Genomic DNA, 21,121 nt, shown 5'->3' with positions numbered 1-21,121 from the left:
TAAATAATTTATACACACAGGAAGTGTGCTACATTTCTTGCCTATTAAAATATTGTTATAAAGTATTTTACTAGAAATAACCACAATACAATTAAAAAGTTTTCATAGATATGGTTGTTAATATGCCAAGTACAATCTAATCCATGTTCCGTTAATTGCAAATTTGCAAAAGACACCTCAGACAGTCACTTTTAAATCTATATTAGCACTTTAAAAACATTTCCTTACCTTCAATACTTCCGTGGATTACTTTTCATTAAGTAAAATATTATACCAATCTGCATAAAGAGGGTACATGAATAAGAACTGGCATCTAGTGAAGATTAACATGTAAGTGAAAAAGAATTTTTATCTTAACTCATTTATGTAAAAGTGCAATATCTCTCAGTCGATCATTTATGTATTTACAAAGATTTGAAGCCTGCTCTTCATGTTTTCTTTATGTTGTGCTTCCATGATGCTTTTGTAGATGAACAAATCTCGGTGGAGGGAACAAATGAGTTAAACCCCAAAATCTTAGCATTACTTATTTTATATGCGAAGAAAGGTAGTCAGAAGTACAACTATTTCATTACTCTGTTCAAGATGCTGATGGCTAGATCCATTCGCCTAAATACAAGCATCTAATACATTTCTATACCCTATGGTATCCTCTTTGATCTACAACAGTCACTTGGGCATGTGTCTCTACATCTCCCAGAGCTCACGGCTTCACAGCTGTGCTTTGGACACCTTAGGCTGTCAGTGGGAGTTTCCATCTGCAGAGCAAAACACCTAAATTTAGGTGTCTACATAAGAACTAGGTGAGTAAGTTTCTGTTACCGGCAATGAAGTCAATGGAGCTTCACTCAGTGGCTCATGCACGCATGGTTTAATGTCAGAAGAACTGAGGTATGAAAGATGTCTTATGCAGTGCTGGCAGACATGACACAGGGCTAAGCGAAACCTGTCCCTTTCTGAAATCAGAGACAGAGGCCAAGTAACATATCTTTAGACATCTCCACTAACTACAAAGACAGACCTGTACTGACTATATGGGAAGTTTAGATGCCCTGCTCAGACAAAGATACCCCCGTGAGACACCTAACACCTAAGGTTTCTTAATCTGTGAGCTGATTCTCACCCCAAATAACAAATTTGACTGTTGAAGTCTTGGGGAGCCTTCTTTAGTGAAAATAAGAAATATTGCACCATAATATTCTCTAATGAAATTAAAAAGTACTTATGTGAAGAAAACTGGAATTACTTCTCTGGAACAAAACATAGATTATAAAAATGTGTTAAAATGAACATATATTGCCATGTCAGAAGTACCAATGACAACTTTGTAATGTTTGATGTAAGCACCACTTCACAGTATCACTCCTGTGGGTGATAAAAATTTAGAACTGACATTAAGAAAACTGTAACCCATGAAATGGAAGATCTGAATACACAATACTGAGCATGTATTTCAGTATTCCCAGGCAAGGAAAGCATCATGAGAACTGACCCTCGATATAAATATACTTTGTTTCCAGATGTACAAAGTGTTCGCTGTTAAAATAAAACCTCCCCCTCCAAACCTTCAGTACTGCATATTTTAAAGATATTTGGATTAAATATTTGACAGGCAGAGAATATTTATGCAGGAAAGATATTTAGCTTTCTCAAAAAATAACTAATTTAGGAACGCTCAAGTATCTGCCAGATGGTAACTAGTCAGAGTCTGCAAAGGAGACCCACACATAGGTATCAATACAGATATCAAAATATAAACCCAGAAAGTGGTCAAAACTTGCTTATAAATCCTAATTCAATACTCTGCAAAATATTTTATAGTAAAAAGAACAAATACCTGCATTTCATCAAGAAGTGACAGAGAAAGTGTTAAAGGAAATGCATTCTGCTTGCTGCTAGCTCAGATGAGCAAAATACTCAGAAGTCTTGTGGGGATGTGAGGTAGAATGAGATATTGCTTCTAAAAATAGTACCAAAAGCATTTAAGTTTAGTTCTTATCTTTATATATACACCACCTAAGAACTACAAAAAAAAAGGGTTTTTTTTTCCTAGGAAATTAATCTTTATGAACACATAATTATTTTATATCCTGAAGCACCTTCCTTTGTAATTTCTTACACAGTAAAGGGACAGACAGAAACGCCTCATTTTGATTAAACAGATCTCCCTCTGCAGGTCTCTAGAGGCACCCATCGTCCGTCACAAATTGCTAAGGCACTTATGCTAAGCAGGCTGCCCTGTGCCTCCTTATGGACTGCACCCTCCCTCCCAAGTCTAAGCATTAAATTTCAGTAAGACGCTGCTTAAGACACACATATAACTATGCAAGAGTAGATAAGAGAAGATCTGGATCTTTTTTATAATTTGCTTTTGTATGTGATTTGCAGAAGCACTGCACTATTTTATTTAACCTCCTTTATAGGATGTGTGAGGTCTCCTTAGCCATACTCATAACTGATATCAGGCAAGTATCAATGGAATTGACAGTCCTACATTTATTTCCAGACTCTTAGCCACTATTAGATAGGTTTAAACCTTCAGAATTTTCACTTACATTTATTTTTTTTTTACATTAAACAATGTTAATCCCTATGTAATTTTCTCTGATTCAGATAGCCGAGTAATCCAATCTCTAATTCATCTATTGATACTTGTATACTATTCTATTTTGAAAACAGAAATGTATATAATTTAGCTGAAACAGGTATATGCAGACAGAAGAAAAGTCAAAACAGATTCCTTAAGAATAACACAAAACAGAGATGACAGTGACAAAAGTACATGTTCTATAGCATGAGGAAGACTCTGTTATGATACTTCCCTAATTTACCTTGATTAAAGCTTGCGTCGCAACAGCTAGCTCCTTTAATTCTGGTATTTCTTTGATATCTGTTTGCATGGCATGACCTGTGCTGTAATATCCTATTTTTAAGTCATCTCAAATGCAAGGTCTGTAAAACCAGACAATTCAAAAAAACACTTGCAATATTACAGTACTTGCATTAATCAAGTTAATCAATATTCTGTTAATAATGAAAATTCAGAGGCAAGGTGCCTGTCTTTTTTTTTAATAATTTCACTTATCTGACTTTTTTAAGATAAAGAGGAGTTTAAAAGTCCAATAAACACATTAACAGTTTGTTTCTATGTTTGTTTCATGAAGACAAGCTTTTTATTAAAATAAGAAAAAGTTAAAAACCACTAAGCATTATGCTAAAGGACAGAAAAGAAAATGCTAGAGAAAATAATGTATTTTATCAGTAAATAAAATCATAGAATCATTAAGGTTGGAAAAGACCTCTAGGATCATCAAGTCCAACCATCAGCCCAACCCTACCATGTCTCCTAAACCATTCCCTGAAGTGCCACGTCTATTTTCAGTGTTCTGTAGAGAACTATATAAGCCCAGAAATCTTGGAATTCAGGTAGGAGCTAGATTTTCTGTCTGACTGACAAATTTGATTATTTTTATTCTAGCAACATAGTCTAAAAGACATCTAACATTGCTACATTTTTAATAAAAAATTAGAGCAGTGGATTGTTAAAACATAATATTTTGACTCTCAAAATTTCTTTCTGTTAGAAATGGCTGGTGTTAGAAAATTCTTGCCCAGGTCTATCTAATTAACAGGTCATCCCAACTGGCAAATAGGTTTAAAATTTTAATAGCATTCAATCAGAGGTGTTCCGAAGACCTCTTTGTTTTGTGAACATTCAGATACATTCCAAGTGCTTGCAGCCCATAAGGCCAACCGTATCCCGGGCTGCATCAAAAGAATCATGGCCAGCAGGTCGAGGGAGGTGATTCTGCCCCTGTACTCTGCTCTGGTGAGAGCCCACCTGGAGGGCTGCATCCTCAGCACAGAAAGAACATGGACCAGTTGGAGCAGGTCCAGAGGAGGCCACAAAAATGATGGAAGGGATGGAGCACCTATGCCATGAAGACAGTCTCCAGGGAGACCTTATTGTAGCCTTTCAGTACTTAGAGAGGGATTAAAAGAAATTTGGGGACAGACTTTTTAATAGGGCCTGTAGTGACAGAATAAGGGTTTTAAATTAAAAGAGTAGATTTAGACTAGATATAAGGATGAAACTTTTTGCAATGAGGGTGATGAAGCACTGGAACAGGCTGTCCACAGAGGTGATAGATGCCCCATCCCTGGAAATATTCAAGGCCAGGGAGGATGGGGCTCTGAGCAACCTGATCTAGTTGATCACTGCAGGGGGGTTGGACTAGATGACCTCTAAAGATCCCTTCTAACCTAAACCATTCTATGATTCTATGTATGACTGTGGGAATGATAAACTCCTAATAAACCCTGAACTTGTGCAGGACTTGCTGCTCCAGCTAGATCCCTGTAAGTTGATGGGGCCTGACAGGATACATCCAAGGGTACTTAAAGAGCTGGCTGTATGTCATAGTGAGACCTCTCTCAATGATTTTGCCATGCTCTTGGGAATCTGGAGAGGTCCCAGTTGAGTGGAAGCTGGAAAACATTGTCCTAATCTTTAAGAAGGGCAACAGGGATGACGCTGGTAACTACAGGCCCAGCAGTCTCACTTCTGTGCCTGGCAAAATTATGGAGAAGATTATTCTGGGAGTTATTGAAAAGCACCTGAAAGACAATGCACTCATTGGGCCTAGCCAGCATGGGTTCAGGAGGGGAAAGTCTTGTTTAACAAACTTAATATCATTCTATGACAAGGTTACCCACCTAGTTGACCAAGGGAAGCCAGATGATATAATCTTTTTGGATTTCAATAAAGCTTTCAATACTGCCTCTCACAGTATCCTCCTGGACAAAACGTCCAGCGTACAGCTGGATAAACACATAATGCAGGGGCTGAGCAACTGGCTTGATGGGTCAGGCTCAAAGGGTTGTAGTAAATGGGGTTACATGGGGCTGGTGGCCAGTCACTAGTGGGGTTCTGCAGGGACCCATCTTGCGGCCAGTACTTTTTAATCTCTTCGTAAATGACTTGATGCAGAACTTGAAAAAATACTAATTAAGTTTGTTGATGACACAAAAATGTGAGAAGCTGTTGACACTGGAGGGCAGAGAGATCTCGATAGACTGGAGAGCTGGGTAATCATCAACCGTATGAAGTTTAACAAGGGCAAGTGCCAGACTATGCACCTTGGGCCTGGCAACCCTGGATATACACACAGACTGGGGAATGAGAGTCTGGAGAGCAGCTCTGCAGAGAGGGACCTGGGGGTTCTGGTCGATGGCAAGTTGAACATGAGCCAACAGTGTGCCCTGGCAGCCAAGAGGGCCAACCATGCCCTGGGGTGCATCAAGCCCTGCATTGCAGCCGGTCGAGGGAGGGGATTGTCCCGCTCCGCTCTGTGCTGGTGCGGCCTCACCTCGAGTGCTGTGTGCAGTTGTGGGCACCACAGTGCATTAAGGATATAAAGCTACTACAGAGTGTCCAGAGGAGGGGCACAACGTTGGTGAAGGGTTTAGAGGAGAAACCGTACGAGGAGCAGCTAAAGTCACTTGGTTTGTTCAGCCTAGAGAAGAGCAGGCTGAGGGCAGACCTCATCACAGTCTGCAGCTTCCTCACAAGGGGAGGACGAGGAGCAGGCGCTGGTCTCTTCTCTCTGGTGACCAATGACAGGACCCAAGAGAATGTCAGGAAGATGTGCCAGGGGAGGTTTAAGTTGGATATTAGGAAAAGGTTCTTCACCCAGAGGGTGGTGGAGCACTGGAACAGGGTCCCCAGGGAGGCAGTCACAGCACCAAGCCTGACACTATTGTCCAAGAAGCACTTGGACAACACCCTCAGAGACATGGTGTAATTCTGGGGCTGTCCTGTGCAGGGGCAGGAGTTGGACTCAATGATCCTTGTGGGTCCCTTCCAACTCAGGACATTCTGTGATTCTGTGTGAAACTCCTCACTGTTTCGACCGATCCTAGCTGTGATCCCAGCTGCAAGGCTGCCCTGTAAGATGCACAGCACAGCCAAGAAGTCTGAATTACCATGGGCCACGTTAACTTTAATTTCGTGCACAAACAGATTACTTTCAATCAAAAGTACAAGCAGATTCTTCCAAAACAGAAGAGAGAAGTGTATACAAGACAGAGTCTTACCCTTGTCAGTCCCTGGAACACCAGCAAAATACAAGGAAGGTGGTTAAATTGGTAAGAGAGGTGAAAGCTCAGCGTGTTAATTGCTCCAGGAGCATTACCAAGAGCAAAATTTAGGACGTGACCAGTTTCATGGTGAAAGCACCATGACACGGAGTCCCGTTAATGTCCGGTGTCACCCAAGACTGACTGGGAGCCGCCCTCGACCCCCGCAGTTACAAAAACAGGGGGGTCTCCATGGAAAGCGGTCGTACCCACACAAGCCAGGGCCGAGGCCGAGGGCTGCCGGCGGCTTAGCGGGGCGCCAGGTTAGGCCCCAGCCCCGGCCCCGGCGCGCCTCAGCGCCCGCCACCGCCCCTCACCGGCGCTCGGGCTCCTGCTCCCCCAGGCAGCGCGGGAGCGCGGCAGCGGAGGGCCCGGCGGAGGGCCCAGGGACGCGGGCCGGCAGCCCCCGCCCGCAGGGCGATCACGGCAGGCCGGGCCCGCCCGCCGCCGCGAGGCACCGCCCGCCGAGCCACGACAACCGGGCCCCGCCCGCCAGGCCCGCTAGGCCCGCCAGGCCCGCTCCCCGCGGGGCGGCCGCAGCGCCGGAGAATAGTACATACGGCGTGGCACCCGAATTCCCACCACGCGTTGACCATCCTGAGCTTTATCCACCTCCCCCTCCTCCAGCCTGTTTGAAAATAGGTGAGAAGTTCTGATGGGCTTTTTAACCTACATAAGAATAAGAAACAGTGGAGGAAATACAGAATAGTGGTTTAGGTGATGGAGGTAGAAGAAGAAGAAAAAAATCTCAGGCAGTTTATGACTGCAGGGTAGAACAAGGTGATGTCAGGCATGAGCATAAGCCATTATAAGTGGCCTCTTTGCTTTCATTGTAATACTGAACTTGTGCTTTGACATTCTAGCTTTTAAATGGTTAGGGACAATAGTGTGATGACTGAAAGCTATGCATAATTTTCTCCCTTGACAGAAGTCCATCAGAGAGTACAGGCTAGCTGGAAGAACTATAAGTTGTTAATCTGTGTTTGAATATTCTATTTGATCTCTAGTGCTCTGACATCAATAGCTATTAGCATTTACACTAAAAATCACCCATATTTGCTTGAACTGAAGTTACATCTAGAGGGACGGCACACTTTTAAGATCAAACATCACAGCAACACCACATAACTTTATAAATATAGAACCAAATAATGACTTAGCTAATAGAAGCCTTAAGGATTTTTCAACAGTAAGATTGCTTCTAATGGAGTTGAATTTTGCCAGGATTAGCATCTATGTCTGTTCAATGTGATAAGTAATTGTTGCAGACCAGAAGTGGTTTCCTTTATCCCAAAGAACAAATCACCATTTGCAGTATTTGGAAAGATTAGCATAGATAAAACCATTCCAACTTCTGTGAATCCACAAAGGTGTCAGGGATTCATATGGTTTATGGAAAAAATGTGCCTTTATTTTCAAGAATTAAAATAGTTTTATTAATTGCATCTTTTCTGCTGGCTCTGGGCACTATTTCATTTTACCCACAGAAGAAATATGGAAAGCGATACAAACTGCCAAGATAAAATTAAATGCTAGATTTGTTCTTTTTCTTGAGCTTAAGCTGAAAAAGTGATAAAACAGTGATCTTGTTATATTAGTGAAACGTAATTGGTAAGAAATTTAAGAACTTAGATATACTACAGGAGATAAGCCGTCAGTACATTCACAAATGTTACTTAAATTAATATAAAAGGGGAGATTTTGTTATTAAGTCACATGTTCTGAGTAGTAGTTTAAACTGATCCTTGTAACTCAGGTATTCTTCATAGAATCATAGAATCATTAAGGTTGGAAAAGACCTGTAGGATCATCAAGTCCAACTGTCAACCCAACACCACCATGCCTCCTAAATCATGCCCTGAAGTGCCATGTCTACACATCTTACAAATACCTCCAGGGATAGTGACTCTACCACCTCTCTGGGCAGCTTGTTCCGATGTTTGACAACCCTTTCGGTGAAGAAGTTTTTCCTAATGTCCAACCTACACTTCCCCTGATACAGCTTGAGGCCATTTCCTCTTGTCCTATCACTAGTGACTTGGGAGAAGAGACCAACAGCCACCTCACTACAACCTGCTTCCAGGTAGTTGTAAAGAGGGATACGGTCTCCCCTCAGTCTCCCCTTCTCCAGGCTAAACAACCCCAGTTCCCTCAGCCGCACCTCATAAGACTTGTTCTCTAGACCCTTCACCAGCTTCGTTGCCCTTCTCTGGGCACGCTCCAACACCTCGATGTCCTTCTTGTAGTGAGGGGCCCAAAACCGAACACAATATTCAAGGTGTGGCCTCACCAGTGCCAAGTACAGTGGGACGATCACTGCCGTACTCCTGCTGGCCACACTATTCCTGATACAAGCCAGGATGCTGTTGGCCTTCTTGGCCACCTGGGCACACTGCTGGCTCATGCTCAGCCGGCTGTCAACCAAGACCCCCAGGTCCTTCTCCACTGGGCAGCTCTCCAGCCACACCTCCCCAAGCCTGTAGCGTTGCATGGGGTTGTTGTGACCAAGTGCAGGACCCGGCACTTGGCGTTGTTAAATCTCATGCAGTTGGCCTTGGCCCATCAATCCAGCCTGTTCAGGTCCCTCTGTACAGCCTTTCTACCCTCGAGCAGATCAACACTCCCACCCAACTTGGTGTCGTCTGCACACTTACTGAGGGTGCATTTGATCCCCTCTTCCAGATCATTAATAAAGATATTAAACAAGACTGGCCCCAACACTGAGCCCTGGGGAATACTGCTTTCATCCTGCCTTGGTTGTTTTCTTATTTTTGATTACAGTCTGGTCCTATGATTCTAACTACCATCTTCACTTTAGGTAGCTCGATGCTTCACAGCCTAATTATCTGCTGCGGTCATTATAATCTTGCTTATTTAAAATGTCTTTGTTGTCTAGCTTGGGCAAGGCCAGCTATTGATTCTTTTAAGATAATAATAATAAAAAATACTTGTTTATAGTCTTCATTCACCAAATTCCCTGAAATGGATTTTATGGTGTCTTAACTCGGGAGCTGCTGAAAATGGATTTGGAATGGTACTGGTGCCAAATCTTAAAGAAGAGTATGAAATAATAAAATACTGGTTTTAACTTTGCAAAATGAATTTAGTTGTAATCTTTGAAAACTACATCCCGCTTTCCTCTGATTTGTGCTCCATCTCTGCCTGAGCGTTGCTGTTTCGCTGGCTGGGGCTTCTGCTTTCTGTGGCAGGAGCACTGTGGCACCATGAGTGAGAGACTGGGCTTCTGCATCAGCACTGCCCTGTTTCACCATGGCTTCCTACTCAGTGTAGATGAACTTGACCTCTGAGGAAGTGATGCTTACAGTTGCAGATAACATCTTTTTAAAACAAGATACCCTTTCATTGTGTAACTAAACCACACTGTTTAGGGTGCCTTATGTTAGAATGGAACAACAAAGCTTCTGTGGCAGTTTGTGACATGTCTCTTTGTCTCTTTGGCCTGGAAATGGTGATGGTATGGAACTGGCAATGCACAATAAAGCTCCTCTCCCCTTCTAGCTACCTCAGGTTTTTGCTTCAGATTCTAACTGTGGTCTTTTTACACCTTCAGTCTCTTTTGACTGAAGCCATCAAGAGTTAATGTCAGCTCATTAATTTCTGAGTCTCCAAGGTAACCAGGTTCATGTGCTAACAGTTCTTGATATTTTTTCTTACAGCCCAAAATCGCTTAGTCCTGTATGTCAGAGAAACAATTTTCTACGTTAGAGTAGGTCACAGTACAAGTATGACAATTAAAACCATACACATTTCCTATTTTTCCTCATTATCTGAGGCATGTTTGTTGACCTAGGAGAAATACAATGTTATCTATTGTATTCTTACTGGCTTTGTTGGAAAAAGCGAACAGATCTTCAGGCATATAGATCCTTCTGCAAGTCTGATAAAGCAGCAGCAAACTTCGTCAGAGAGAGTTGCTCTTTGTTTAAACTAATTACACTAATTCCTTGGACAATTTGGAAGAAAAAAATGTAACAGCATTTTCAGAAGAGAGCTGTATTTGCAGAGGGAGAGAATGACAGATCATAAACCCCCAGGAAACAGAGATACATGGAACGAAGAAGAGGGATGAGATTTGATTGCACATTAAGATCAAAGTCTTTACCAAGCTATTGCCCTGCTGTTATCATTAAATGATAATGGTCCTCGCATTCATAGGCCATCCTGATTTCACTATGCTGATACTAGTATTTTGCTGCCAGGTCCCTTTCATAAAACTATTTGCAGTTATGTCATATCTGAACGCCAAGGCTGTGAGTCACGACTAAATTTATTCATTGCCAGTTTGTATCCATTTCTTCCTGGCTAACGCTGTGTTTTAACTTAATGGGTTCTTCTCACTCCCTAGTATTTAATCTGTGATGTATTTATAGAGATCCCTTCTCAACCTTCATTAGATGAAGCAAGCCAAGAACAGTTAGTCTCCTCTTGTTAGACAGTCACCAGTGCCCTGATCGTTTTAATTCCCCTTTGCTCACATTCCAGTCGAAATGCAACACCCTTAAGCAATGTAGACCAGAAATGCATACGGTATTCCAGATGAAATCTCAGAAGTCCTTTCTACAATAAATTCTTATTTGTTTTGGATACGGTCTCACCTGATGTATTCTAGGATCTTATTTATCCTTTTGAAAGCTACATCACATCAGAAGCTGCAGTGATTCTGCAGTTGAATAGCATGTGTGGGTGTTCCTCCTCTCCTGCTGGTTTCGCACAGATGAGATTCTGCTAATAGCAGAAATACTGACCTGTCACCAGGTGGGTGATCTTTCTGTTGAATTTCATCTAGTCACATACACAATTCCATCTCTAGTCTTCAAAAGTTTCCCATATGATGTTTCAAAAATCTGCTGCTCAGCTCTGAGTCATTAGTGAAAGTCAGTAGCACACCAAGTGCTAATGAAACAAATAGAATTAATGAAAATACTAAAGTCAGTCCCAAGTTGGATCTTTGAAGAACCCCATTTGCAATTTTCTTTCAGTGTTAACAATTCTTTTAAGTTATCTTCAGTTGTCTCTCCTCTAGCCAGGCCCATCACCACCTTTTATCTCGTTCTGATCCCTATCTTTGCTGGTTAGGTAATGCCTCATGCTATGCAGTGCCAGAAACTTTATTTAGATACAGCAAGATTAGATATACTAAATTTCCTCTAGTAATTTTATATCAAATTCAGATGGACATGCACAAAAATCCCTGTTCAGTTGAAAGGCCCAGGACTGATACAGTAAGCTGATTACTCTGAATTACTAATTGATTAACATTTAATTTTCATAAAATTGTCCTTCTTTATAAATCACAATTTGAAGAATGCTTAAATTTTCATGTGTGGATAATGTAACTTATAACTAGTGAGTCTTTATAAAATTTTTAATGTTTCAATTACACCTGAATAAGTACAGAAACCCTCAGATTAGAGCTTTGAAAATGTCAAAACAGAAAAATAATTGCATATTGTACATTTAGGTACGGAAAAACTAGGTTAGGAAAGGTTTAATTATTTACACATACGCATAGGACATCAGTCAGGATGAATCCTCTCTAATGGCTCTACCTGCGTTATTTTCTGTTGTTAGACAGTGGAGTTAAATAGCTGTGATCTGACCTTGCCGTAACAGTTAGCTCTGTGCTACGCAGATGGAAACAAAGCAGGTTTTTAATTGTGATGAGGTAAGTTCTATCCCTACGTTTCATCAGCGCTAGGACATGACTTGCTGAGCTGGTTATGTAGCACGTAACCACAGCCCTTTCCCACAGGAAGGACTCTGCAGTGGAACAACAAAGCTGGTTAATGTAATTACGTGCTCTTCCATGACTCTCAAAACATGAGTGACGACATGTGGCTTTCTGCTACGCTCACCTCTCTGTATGAAGTGATGATTCCCCCTTTTGCTGCTTAGTGATGGGAGAAAGGTGGGGAAAGGTTTGCGTTGCAAGGTTATGGAGAATAGAGGGGATGACACTTCCCATTGAATCAGTCTCAGTTTCCGAAGTCTTTCTGTCGCAAGGTCACACATAGAAGTGCTGGCTGCATGCTACCTCACCGGGGTATTTTTTGACTTGAGCAGTAGGCAGTATTGCACCTGCTTTCCTACCATAGTCCTTACAGTTTTTATTAAGATTAATCTATTAATAATATTTCCTGTATTTGTGAGTGGTGATTTCCTGCTTCTGGTGTTTCTGAATTGCCCACTTCCCCTACCTTCTTCAGAGTCTGTCCTTGTCAGAACTCTGTTCTGCTCTTGGTACTAGCTAAAATAGCTACTTTCCTCTACCCTAAATTGGTTGTTAACCAACATGGAAGGGAGAGAAGGTGACTATTTCATTTCCTCAAACAAAATATAGACATTGCAAACACTTTAATATCTCATAAGGTTTATTAAACTAGAGAAGATAACCCTTTCTAAATGTCATACACATTATAAAGCTTGTTTACATTACATTATTACCGCTAGGGTTTTTTTCAGAGGAAACAGCGTTGTAGGTCCCTTTTTTATTGGTAGCATCTTAAGGGTTCATGCACAATGACCACCACAAATGCCCTCTACACTTCTGAGTAGAAATGTGACACTTGACCTGCGTCATCCCTCACATTTAGAGGCTCACTTATCAAGTGGGATACCACCCAAGCCCTTGAGATATGAGCAAGTGTCTATATTTATCACCAATAGCCCTTTTTCCACAGACTCTTGCCACCTGATGCCATAGCGTGGGTTAGATCTCTAATGACTAGTGGACCCATAGAGTGAATCTGATTTTAGTAAGATTTTAAAATGACAGTATAGCAGAAGCTGAACAACAGATTGTGAGGCAAAGCTCTCTGAGACGCATCCCTTGTTTTATGTAGCATATTTACACCTCAGAAGTAAGTGTGGATACACTTTCTCCTTTTTATGTTAGTGGTACATTTAGGGTTGAACGAAGTAGGTAGTCTAGTTAATACCAACCCTTAAGCCATCGCAAAGTAGCTGGCATAAAGACAAGAAAAAAGAGACTGGGAGTGGGAAAGAGAGGAATTGGTTCTTTTGACAGTGCTGTTGGCTCCTGACATCTGTACAGGTTCATCAACTATACCCTGAGTAAGTTACCTGTAACTTGGTAATTTTATGAAAGGAGTGATATGATAAGGTATATGATATGATATGATATGATATGATATGATATGATCCCCTGCAGGCAACAGAGGGTAAAACTGATGATTCAGGAAGTTCCTTCTAGTTCCAGCTTATATGTATGTCTTCCCTCTGTTGGAAGATACTCGATATATATTTCTATTTTCTATTATTTTTAAAATTTTGTCCTTGATACACTACAAATTATTAATAAAAATTAAACATTTAATTTTCCAATTACATACAAAAAGCTATAAATTCATTAAATACTTCAGCCAGAAATGTCTTTGGCTGAAGGGCTGTTATGTTAGCATAAAAAAAAATAAAGAGCAGTGGAAACACTTATCCAGTGTCATTCAATACATTGTTTAAGCTACCTTCTCCTCCCTTCTTCACTAGTAAATGTTCCTGATGATGTAATTAATTTGTTCCTTCTATGTCAATCATGTATCTACTACACCTTAAAGTTAAAAGTAGTTCCACTCTAAGGTATCTAGTTTTACGTCAGTGAATACCACTGTTGTTCCACAGCTGTTTTTGTGATCAGGGTTTGCCTTCTGAACAATTCCTGGAATGTGCAGCGTAACCAGTGATAACAGTCATGTCAGGAGAAACTTTAGCCACAGGAGATCTTTACGCGTTATTACTACAGGGATTGTTTTGAGATCTATTCTGTATTAGCAAAAGACTGTACCTTGCCCTATAACGAGTGAACCAGAAGCCCAGGAATGTTAATCTATGGAAGACGGTGAAAGGGATCTCCACACTCTGTTCTTCTTGCTTTCCAAGCCCCTCTAATGCCTGTGAGGCCACAACATGCAGGCAAAGTGACAGAAGTGCCAAATGCAGGAATATTCTGGAAGCACACAACCTGTGTGTCGTGTTTTATCCAGGCCACACTAAAGCAAAGTTTAGTTTTTCCCTGGAATCAACAGCAGCTCTATGTGCAGCTCAGAGAAACAGCAAAACCCCATCTTCTGGTAGTGAAAGGCACTAATGGCACAACCACGTGCTCCTAGCCTTTAGAGATACCCTGGAATTGAAGGCATCCAAACTCTTCCTTGAAATTCGTTTTTCACAAGAGCTGTATTCATAGCACTTGAACATTCCTCTCTGGAGCAGACCACGGTTTAGGATGTTATTGTTGAAACCAGATGTCAGGCTTCTAAGAAAATGCCATTTCAGGCAAGCGCTGATTTCTAGTAACTGCTAGTATGAAAGCTGAAAACTAGCCACGAAATGCTTGTGCTGCAGCAGCGCCATGGGATTTTTGTTACTGATCACCCAGAGAGTCTGGATTCTGCCAGGCCAAGTATGTGTGACTAACCCTGGGTGCTCAGTTATGGAAAATGTTGGTTACATTACATTACATTGTCAGTATTTAATAACAAACATGTATAAAACACACCAGGGTGAGCTTCTCTTTCCATTTACTTCTCATGGGAGGTAATAAATATGCTAAAAGTAGTGTACTATTAACATTGAGACAGTGGTATGAATGTTTGTTTTGTCTCTCAGTTACCTAGTAACAGACCTTGATTGTATTTTAACCTTATTAGCAAGCTTACTATGTGCATTTTAACTGAAGATATAGGAAAGATATTATATCTGTTTATAAATGAAAAGAGACTAAAAGAACAGTCTATCTATCTGCTACCATTACCCAAAACTGCTGGCATATTTTAGCATGTATTTCAGGATACTCCTTGGATTTTTGTTCAGAGATAAACAAGGTTTTTTGTCGAGAATATGTTATAGTAGAGCTTCAGAATACTAACACGATGGTAATTTGGGCATACACAATAAATCTGTTTTGTTCCTCAAATGCAGCACCACAAGCGTTGTACCTCATTGTAACTATCAATCAGAATTAAATAGCTGCCCATCCGTTAATGTACCACTGTTCCAAATAACCTATGGTTTTGGGGAGGCAGAATAGTCATTAGCGGGAGTTTCTGGAATATCCTAGAAAAAAGAAAATTGCAGTACTGGGTATTCAAAATGCAGCACTCACTCATGACAAAAGTGCCCTTATTCTGCTGGAACCATTTACTGTTCTCTAACAGAAAGAGCTGCCTGTCTCTCTCCCCCTCTCTCTCTTCCCAGACTATTTAAGACTTTAAACCCACCATCCTGTAGTCAGCTCTGGCCTTCAGTGGTGGACAGAGCAATTCATTAAGCAAAACCACAGAGATACCTTTTTTATACTAAAAAAAACTAGGCAGAAGGGCTGGTGAGTGTGAAGTAATGTACATCTTTATTATAATAACAATGAACAAACCCACAATGGACAGCTACTGGCACATTTAAAACCACCTAGGAGGGAGTAACTTCCAACTATTTCAAATTAAATCACCTATGAATGTACTAGAACATATTTTAACTTGGAAGTAAACCGTGTATAGTTTTGACTAAGAAGTAAAACTGAAGGGAAATCTTTCCTTCACTCTAAGTCTTCATTTCAAGGAGGAAAGATTTCAATTTACCATTTGATCAATATATGTTCCTTTCTAAGCACTGATTAGTTCAGAAATAAAAACTTGCTGACTGATCTCACAAACTATATTTAAAACAAAGTTCTGAACATTCTGAAATACAAGAGTCACTCTGTAATTTCAGAGCAGTTGTAATACCTTATCCTGCTGTAACAGGCTGCCAGAAATGCTCCTGGCTAATGCCCATCACCATTTGTTCTAAAGATACCAACTTTCTGGCTGTAGCAGGTAAGTCAGGACATTTGGGCTTTGATTTATATCTGATATACCTCCTGCATTTCAACTTCAGAGGCGATAATTTTTGAAACATACTGGCTCTGTAAATTTTTATTAAGAGGTTCTCAATAACGCATGGAATTAGCTGCCGTGTTTTATCCAAAACAAAAAACCAAGGTGGACGTGGAAACTGTTCCCTTAAATAGCCACAGTTTTTAGCACCAAGGATTTCAGCATTTTTCCTTCAACGTGCAAGTTAGCCAAGGAGATCAGAACACATTTTCTGTATAAAGAGAATGAAATTCCATATTGTGTTGCTGGGAGCCCTGGAATCATCTGCAGAGCTTAAAGATAGGAAATAGATCCCTGGTTGTGGATGCAAAAGACAACCAAGCCTCCAAAGAAACAATTATTTTTGATGTTGCAGTCTGTTGCATGTGATCTTCTTAGTTATATCTTTTTAATCAGCGTAAATAGAGCAAGGAAAATAATTTTTTCAGAATATACAAATAAAGTGGGTTTTTTGTTTGTTTGGTTGGTTTCTTCAAGTTCTGCAGTCAGCTTGGATCACTAAGACTGTTCCCCAAAAATCCCTCAAAAAAAGACAAATATCTCAAAGATACTTGAGACTATGGGATGAAATCCAGAAAAATTCATAAATATCACTTTGAAATTACATATATCAATATCATTATTTTTCATTTTGGTAGGAATAAATGAATGTGTTAACATGTGGTCATAGTGTAAAGTGGTGTTTCGTGATCAGCATGCCTGTCAGACATAATCAAATCCAGCCTGTGCAGATACCGTCATCGTTCGTGGACAAAGGGTTAGATATGACTTTATTTATACCACAGCTAAGGCTGAAAGACATGGCTTGATTTTAAGATACTACAGGCACTAATAAACCAATTAGCAATGATCTTTGAGACCTATATTTTAAATATGGACTCTCCTGTTTTTATGTGATGATTTATATTGTACTTTTCATGTATGCATGCGCTACATTTTCCAAAGCAGGGTTACAGGGAGACAAATAGCAGCTCGTGCCAGCGACTGTCAGAAAACTAATGGGTATAATGCCTACCCCAGCTGCAAATTATGAATCACGACACCGATTATACGTATGCAGATACATCATTCCTTTTCACCAGTAACATGGATACAGCATAGACTCAGTCAACTGTAGGTAGAACACCTCCAACGATTTATATCTGATGATCGGGTCTAAAAATCCAGCTGCTTGGCTGACAAATTGTTTCGCGAGGAATTGCTTTCGCTTCTTTCCGCGCCGTTCTCCCGGTCGCCCCCCGAGGACACCCAGCGCAGCGTCCCCCTCTCTGCAGTTTCCTCAGCGCTCCCCGTTACCACACGATCCCCGACGAGGCCAGGTCCGCCACGCACGGCTCGCCCCTCCCCGGGGGAAGGGGAGCGGAGCCCCCCAGGCGCGGCGCGGCGCGGCGCGGCGCGGCGGAGGATCGAACCTCCCGCCCCAGCTCGGCCCCGCCCCGCGTCCCCTCCGCCAGGCTCACGCGGGCCAGGCCGGCCCCGCCCCCCCGCGCATTCCAACGTGCCTCGGCCCTGAGGTAAACACGGGCGCGGCCCCGCCCCCAGGCCCGGCCTCCAGCAGCTTCCAGAAGGGCCTCAGCGCCGCGGCCGGGCCGGGCAGGGGCGGGGCTGGTGGCGCAGTCGGAATTGCCGCCGCGGGTCCCAGCCGGCCGCAGGGCGCGCAGGGGCGGGGCGGCGGCGGCGGCAGCAGGAGGGGGGTGATGCCCTTGTTTATTTTTACCCGGGCGGCTCATCCTCTCCGGCAGCCCCAGGGCGGCCCCCCCCCGCCGCCCCCCGCAGCTCCCCGCCCCGGCTCCGACGGCGCCGCCTATAAAGCGCCGCCCGCGGGGAGCCGAGGATGCAGCTCTACAGCTCCGTGATCACCCACTACCCGGCGGGCGGGACGGCCGCCGCAGCCGCCGCGGCCCCGCCGAGCCCCGCCGGTGTCTTCAAGGTTTCCTTGTCGCCGGGACCGCCCTCCGCGGAGGCACCGAGCGCCGTTGACGCCGCGGGCCCGAGCCCGGCCACCGAGAGCCCCGCCAAGGACGCCTTCATTCCCGGGGGGGGAAGCAGCAGCGCCGCCGCCGCCATGCCCGCCTTCTCCTGCCTGGAGGTGATGCCGAGCGGCCCCACGGCGGGCCCCGGCAGCCGGCCGGCGGGCGGCCCCCAGTACAGCTCCTGCGCGCAGGTCACCGTCAGCCGCCGCCGGCCGCCGGAGCGGATCGTGCCCATCCGCATCGTGCAGCGAGCCGAGGCCCCCGGCGAGCTGGTGCCGGCCTCGCCGCGCAGCCGGGCCTGGCTGGAGGGCATCCTGGAGAGCATGCGGCAGGCCGGGGGGGACGGCGAGGCCGCCGCCCTGCCGCCGCTCGCCGAGGAGCCCAGCAACCGCAGCCTGCGCCTCAGCGAGCACTGCCAGGCGCTGCAGGCGGCGGCCGCCGGCGCCCAGCCCGCGCCGGTCCCCGGCTGTCGCCCCGCGGAGAGGAGCGGCAGCCAGGCGCAGCCCGCCGCCGGCGGCCCCTCGCGCGGGGAGGAGGAGGAGGATGAGGATGGAAGGGGTGCCGGTGCGCGCAGGGGGCCGGGCAGCAGGCCGGAGCGCAGCGAGAAGCTGGCGCTGTACCTGGCCGAGGTGGAGAAGCAGGACAAGTACCTGCGGCAGAAGGGCCGGTTCCGCTTCCACATCATCCCCGACGGGAACTGCCTCTACCGCGCCGTCTGCAAGGCGGTGTACGGGGACCAGCGGCTGCACAGCGAGCTCCGCGAGCAGACAGTCCACTACATCGCCGACCACCTGGACCACTTCAACCCCATCATCGAGGGCGACGTGGGAGAGTTCCTCATCGGCGCCGCCCAGGACGGGGCCTGGGCCGGCTACCCGGAGCTGCTGGCCATGGGGCAGATGCTGAACGTGAACATCCACCTCACCACGGGCGGCCGGCCCGAGAGCCCCACCGTTTCCACCATGGTTCACTACCTGGGGCCCGAGGACCCGACGCGGCCCAGCATCTGGCTGAGCTGGCTTAGCAATGGGCACTACGACGCAGTGCTGGACCGCGTGTGCCCCAACCCGGAGTACGAGGCGTGGTGCAGACAGACTCAGGTACAGCGCAGGCGGGATGAGGAGCTGGCCAAGTCCATGGCGGTGTCCTTGTCCAAGATGTACATCGAGCAGAACGCCTGCTCTTGAGACCACCTGGGCTGCAGGCTGGGAGCTTTGCTGCAGGGACTGAGACAGACAGAAGGTGTGCTGGCTGTGATGGTGATGCCTTAATCTTTAATGAAGCAGCAGCAGCACCCCAGACTGAGGACTGTAGGTTGCGGGGGATAAATACAAACGTGTTTATAATATTCTGTTGTAAAAACTTAGCCTCGGATTATTTGCAAGCAGAATCTCTGTGTATGTTTGTGTCTCCCCTCCTCGCTGTCTCTCTATTTTCTATAAGAATGTATTTTTTGCACAATATTTTTAAACTGTTACCTCCATCTTCCACATCTTACATTAGTACCTGGCTTTCAGCTGTTCAGCCAAAAACGTTTGTAAACAGTTTTTGTAAATAAGGCTTATGATGTAACAGCTATTTTTTGCTGTGTTTTTTACCCATAAACCTTATATTTTTACCAGATGAAGTTGATGTCAAACTGACCCTCCCTAACTGATGAAAGCATCGTGGGTATTTTCTTTTGCAAAACTAAAACAATGGCTTTTGTGAAAGTGCAGCAAAGTATGAACAGACAGCTTTTCAGAACAGTTGCTTTCTCTGCCTGGAGCACAGAACAGGTCCTTTGAGCTAGTTGGAATGCAGCTACACGTGAACAGTACAGGGAGCAATTGACTCTTCTGTATTTAATTACTGTTTTGAGTAAACCGGCCTCTTGTTGCCTGGTTGGCTCACCCTCTGCTCCATTTATATTATTTATCTGTAATAACAGAACATTAACCTGCAATAGAATGTTGTGACTAGATAATAGTCTCCTGCTTAGGCAATAATTGCCTTGGCTGCACCTCAGTGTTTGTGTTTTGTTTCTGGGGTCACGGTGTCTTTTGTATAAGCCCTGCTTCTTTTTTGGCACTGGTGTTGCACCAACAAATCATTATCTGATCACAACACTTTATTCACTTGATGTTATTTTCTAATCTAGAAATCGGGAAAGGTGTTCTACATTATGGTTTAAAAGACAAAAAAGTATTTAAACTGAGGTTTGTATAGTTTGCTGGGTCAAACATTTAAATGTTTCAAATCTGAATCCTGTCTCTTCTCCTTTCTGATTAACTTGTTAGATATATTTATTAAGTAATGCAGTTTGTACTTTTTTATTTTGTAATATATTGTGATTTTGGAATTTATACTGTATTTGTATAATAGGAATATTCACAGCTAAAATGGAATGAATAAAGAATATAATTTTACTTGAACTCTCTTACTTCCCCCCCCCCCCCCCCCCCCCCGCCCTTTGCATTCCTGGTATGGTGAAGAATTGCAGGTGGGTTCCCAAGACCTTCTCAGCATTAGTTTCCTCCATTAAGAGGTGGGAAGAAGGGGCATGCACTTTACAAATGTGAACCACTGTTAATTCTGGTGTCTGTGAATAAGTGAAAGAAACACAAGCACTTAAAGGCAATTTAATCTGTAATTCTTCTGTAACTGTAAGAGATCTTAGCATATCTCTTTGTGAATGAGAAATATTTTTGTATATTAATATGCTTTAGAAGAGGGATTCTGAAGCCTAGTACCTGGGCTGCCACTACCAGTGGTTGTGATGGAGCAGCTCCCTGCAGGGCCATGCACACTTGGCCTTAAGACTTCAGCAACTGGGAATCTCCAGTCTGCAGCCAGGCCCAAACTTGCTTTAGATTTGCCCTGTCACCAGTGATGCCTCAGCAAGCCTCTTGTGACTTGAATAGAGGTAATGTCATAAGGAAATACGGCTTTTTGCTCCCCTTAGAAGTTGGAGATGCCTTGCAAGTTGTTAAACAATGCATGCACACACAAACATAGAGTATACATTTACAAAGCTACCCCCAATCTCTAAAAATACTAGAAGGCCATCCTTAAGTGGCAGAAGGGTACTGGGTTAAAATTAGGGTTAAAAACGAACTA

The 21,121-nt window shown here is 43.7% G+C and overlaps 2 protein-coding genes across 2 annotated transcripts in view; one reads left to right on the top strand and one right to left on the bottom strand.

The window, feature by feature from the left end:
• C2H10orf67 (chromosome 2 C10orf67 homolog) overlaps positions 1-16,790 on the bottom strand; it is a 56,737-nt gene extending 39,947 nt beyond the window's left edge. Inside the window, 5 exon segments of the mRNA XM_075086268.1 lie at positions 363-432; positions 435-493; positions 2,824-2,952; positions 13,961-14,067; positions 16,785-16,790. Coding sequence (XP_074942369.1) covers positions 363-432; positions 435-493; positions 2,824-2,952; positions 13,961-14,067; positions 16,785-16,790 — 371 coding nt within the window.
• Positions 16,791-17,621: 831 nt separating this feature from the next.
• OTUD1 (OTU deubiquitinase 1) lies at positions 17,622-20,430 on the top strand. Its single transcript, XM_075082660.1, has one exon. It carries the CDS (start codon positions 17,884-17,886, stop codon positions 19,207-19,209), a length of 1,326 nt encoding a protein of 441 aa, XP_074938761.1. The 5' UTR covers positions 17,622-17,883; the 3' UTR covers positions 19,210-20,430.
• Positions 20,431-21,121: the final 691 nt, after the last annotated feature.

This window comes from Phalacrocorax aristotelis, chromosome 2, assembly GCF_949628215.1.
Source record: "Phalacrocorax aristotelis chromosome 2, bGulAri2.1, whole genome shotgun sequence".
In the NCBI taxonomy this organism is placed as follows: Eukaryota; Metazoa; Chordata; class Aves; order Suliformes; family Phalacrocoracidae; genus Phalacrocorax; species Phalacrocorax aristotelis.
The sequence above is the reverse complement of the archived record's forward strand: the minus strand, read 5'-3'. Positions and strand labels throughout refer to the sequence as shown.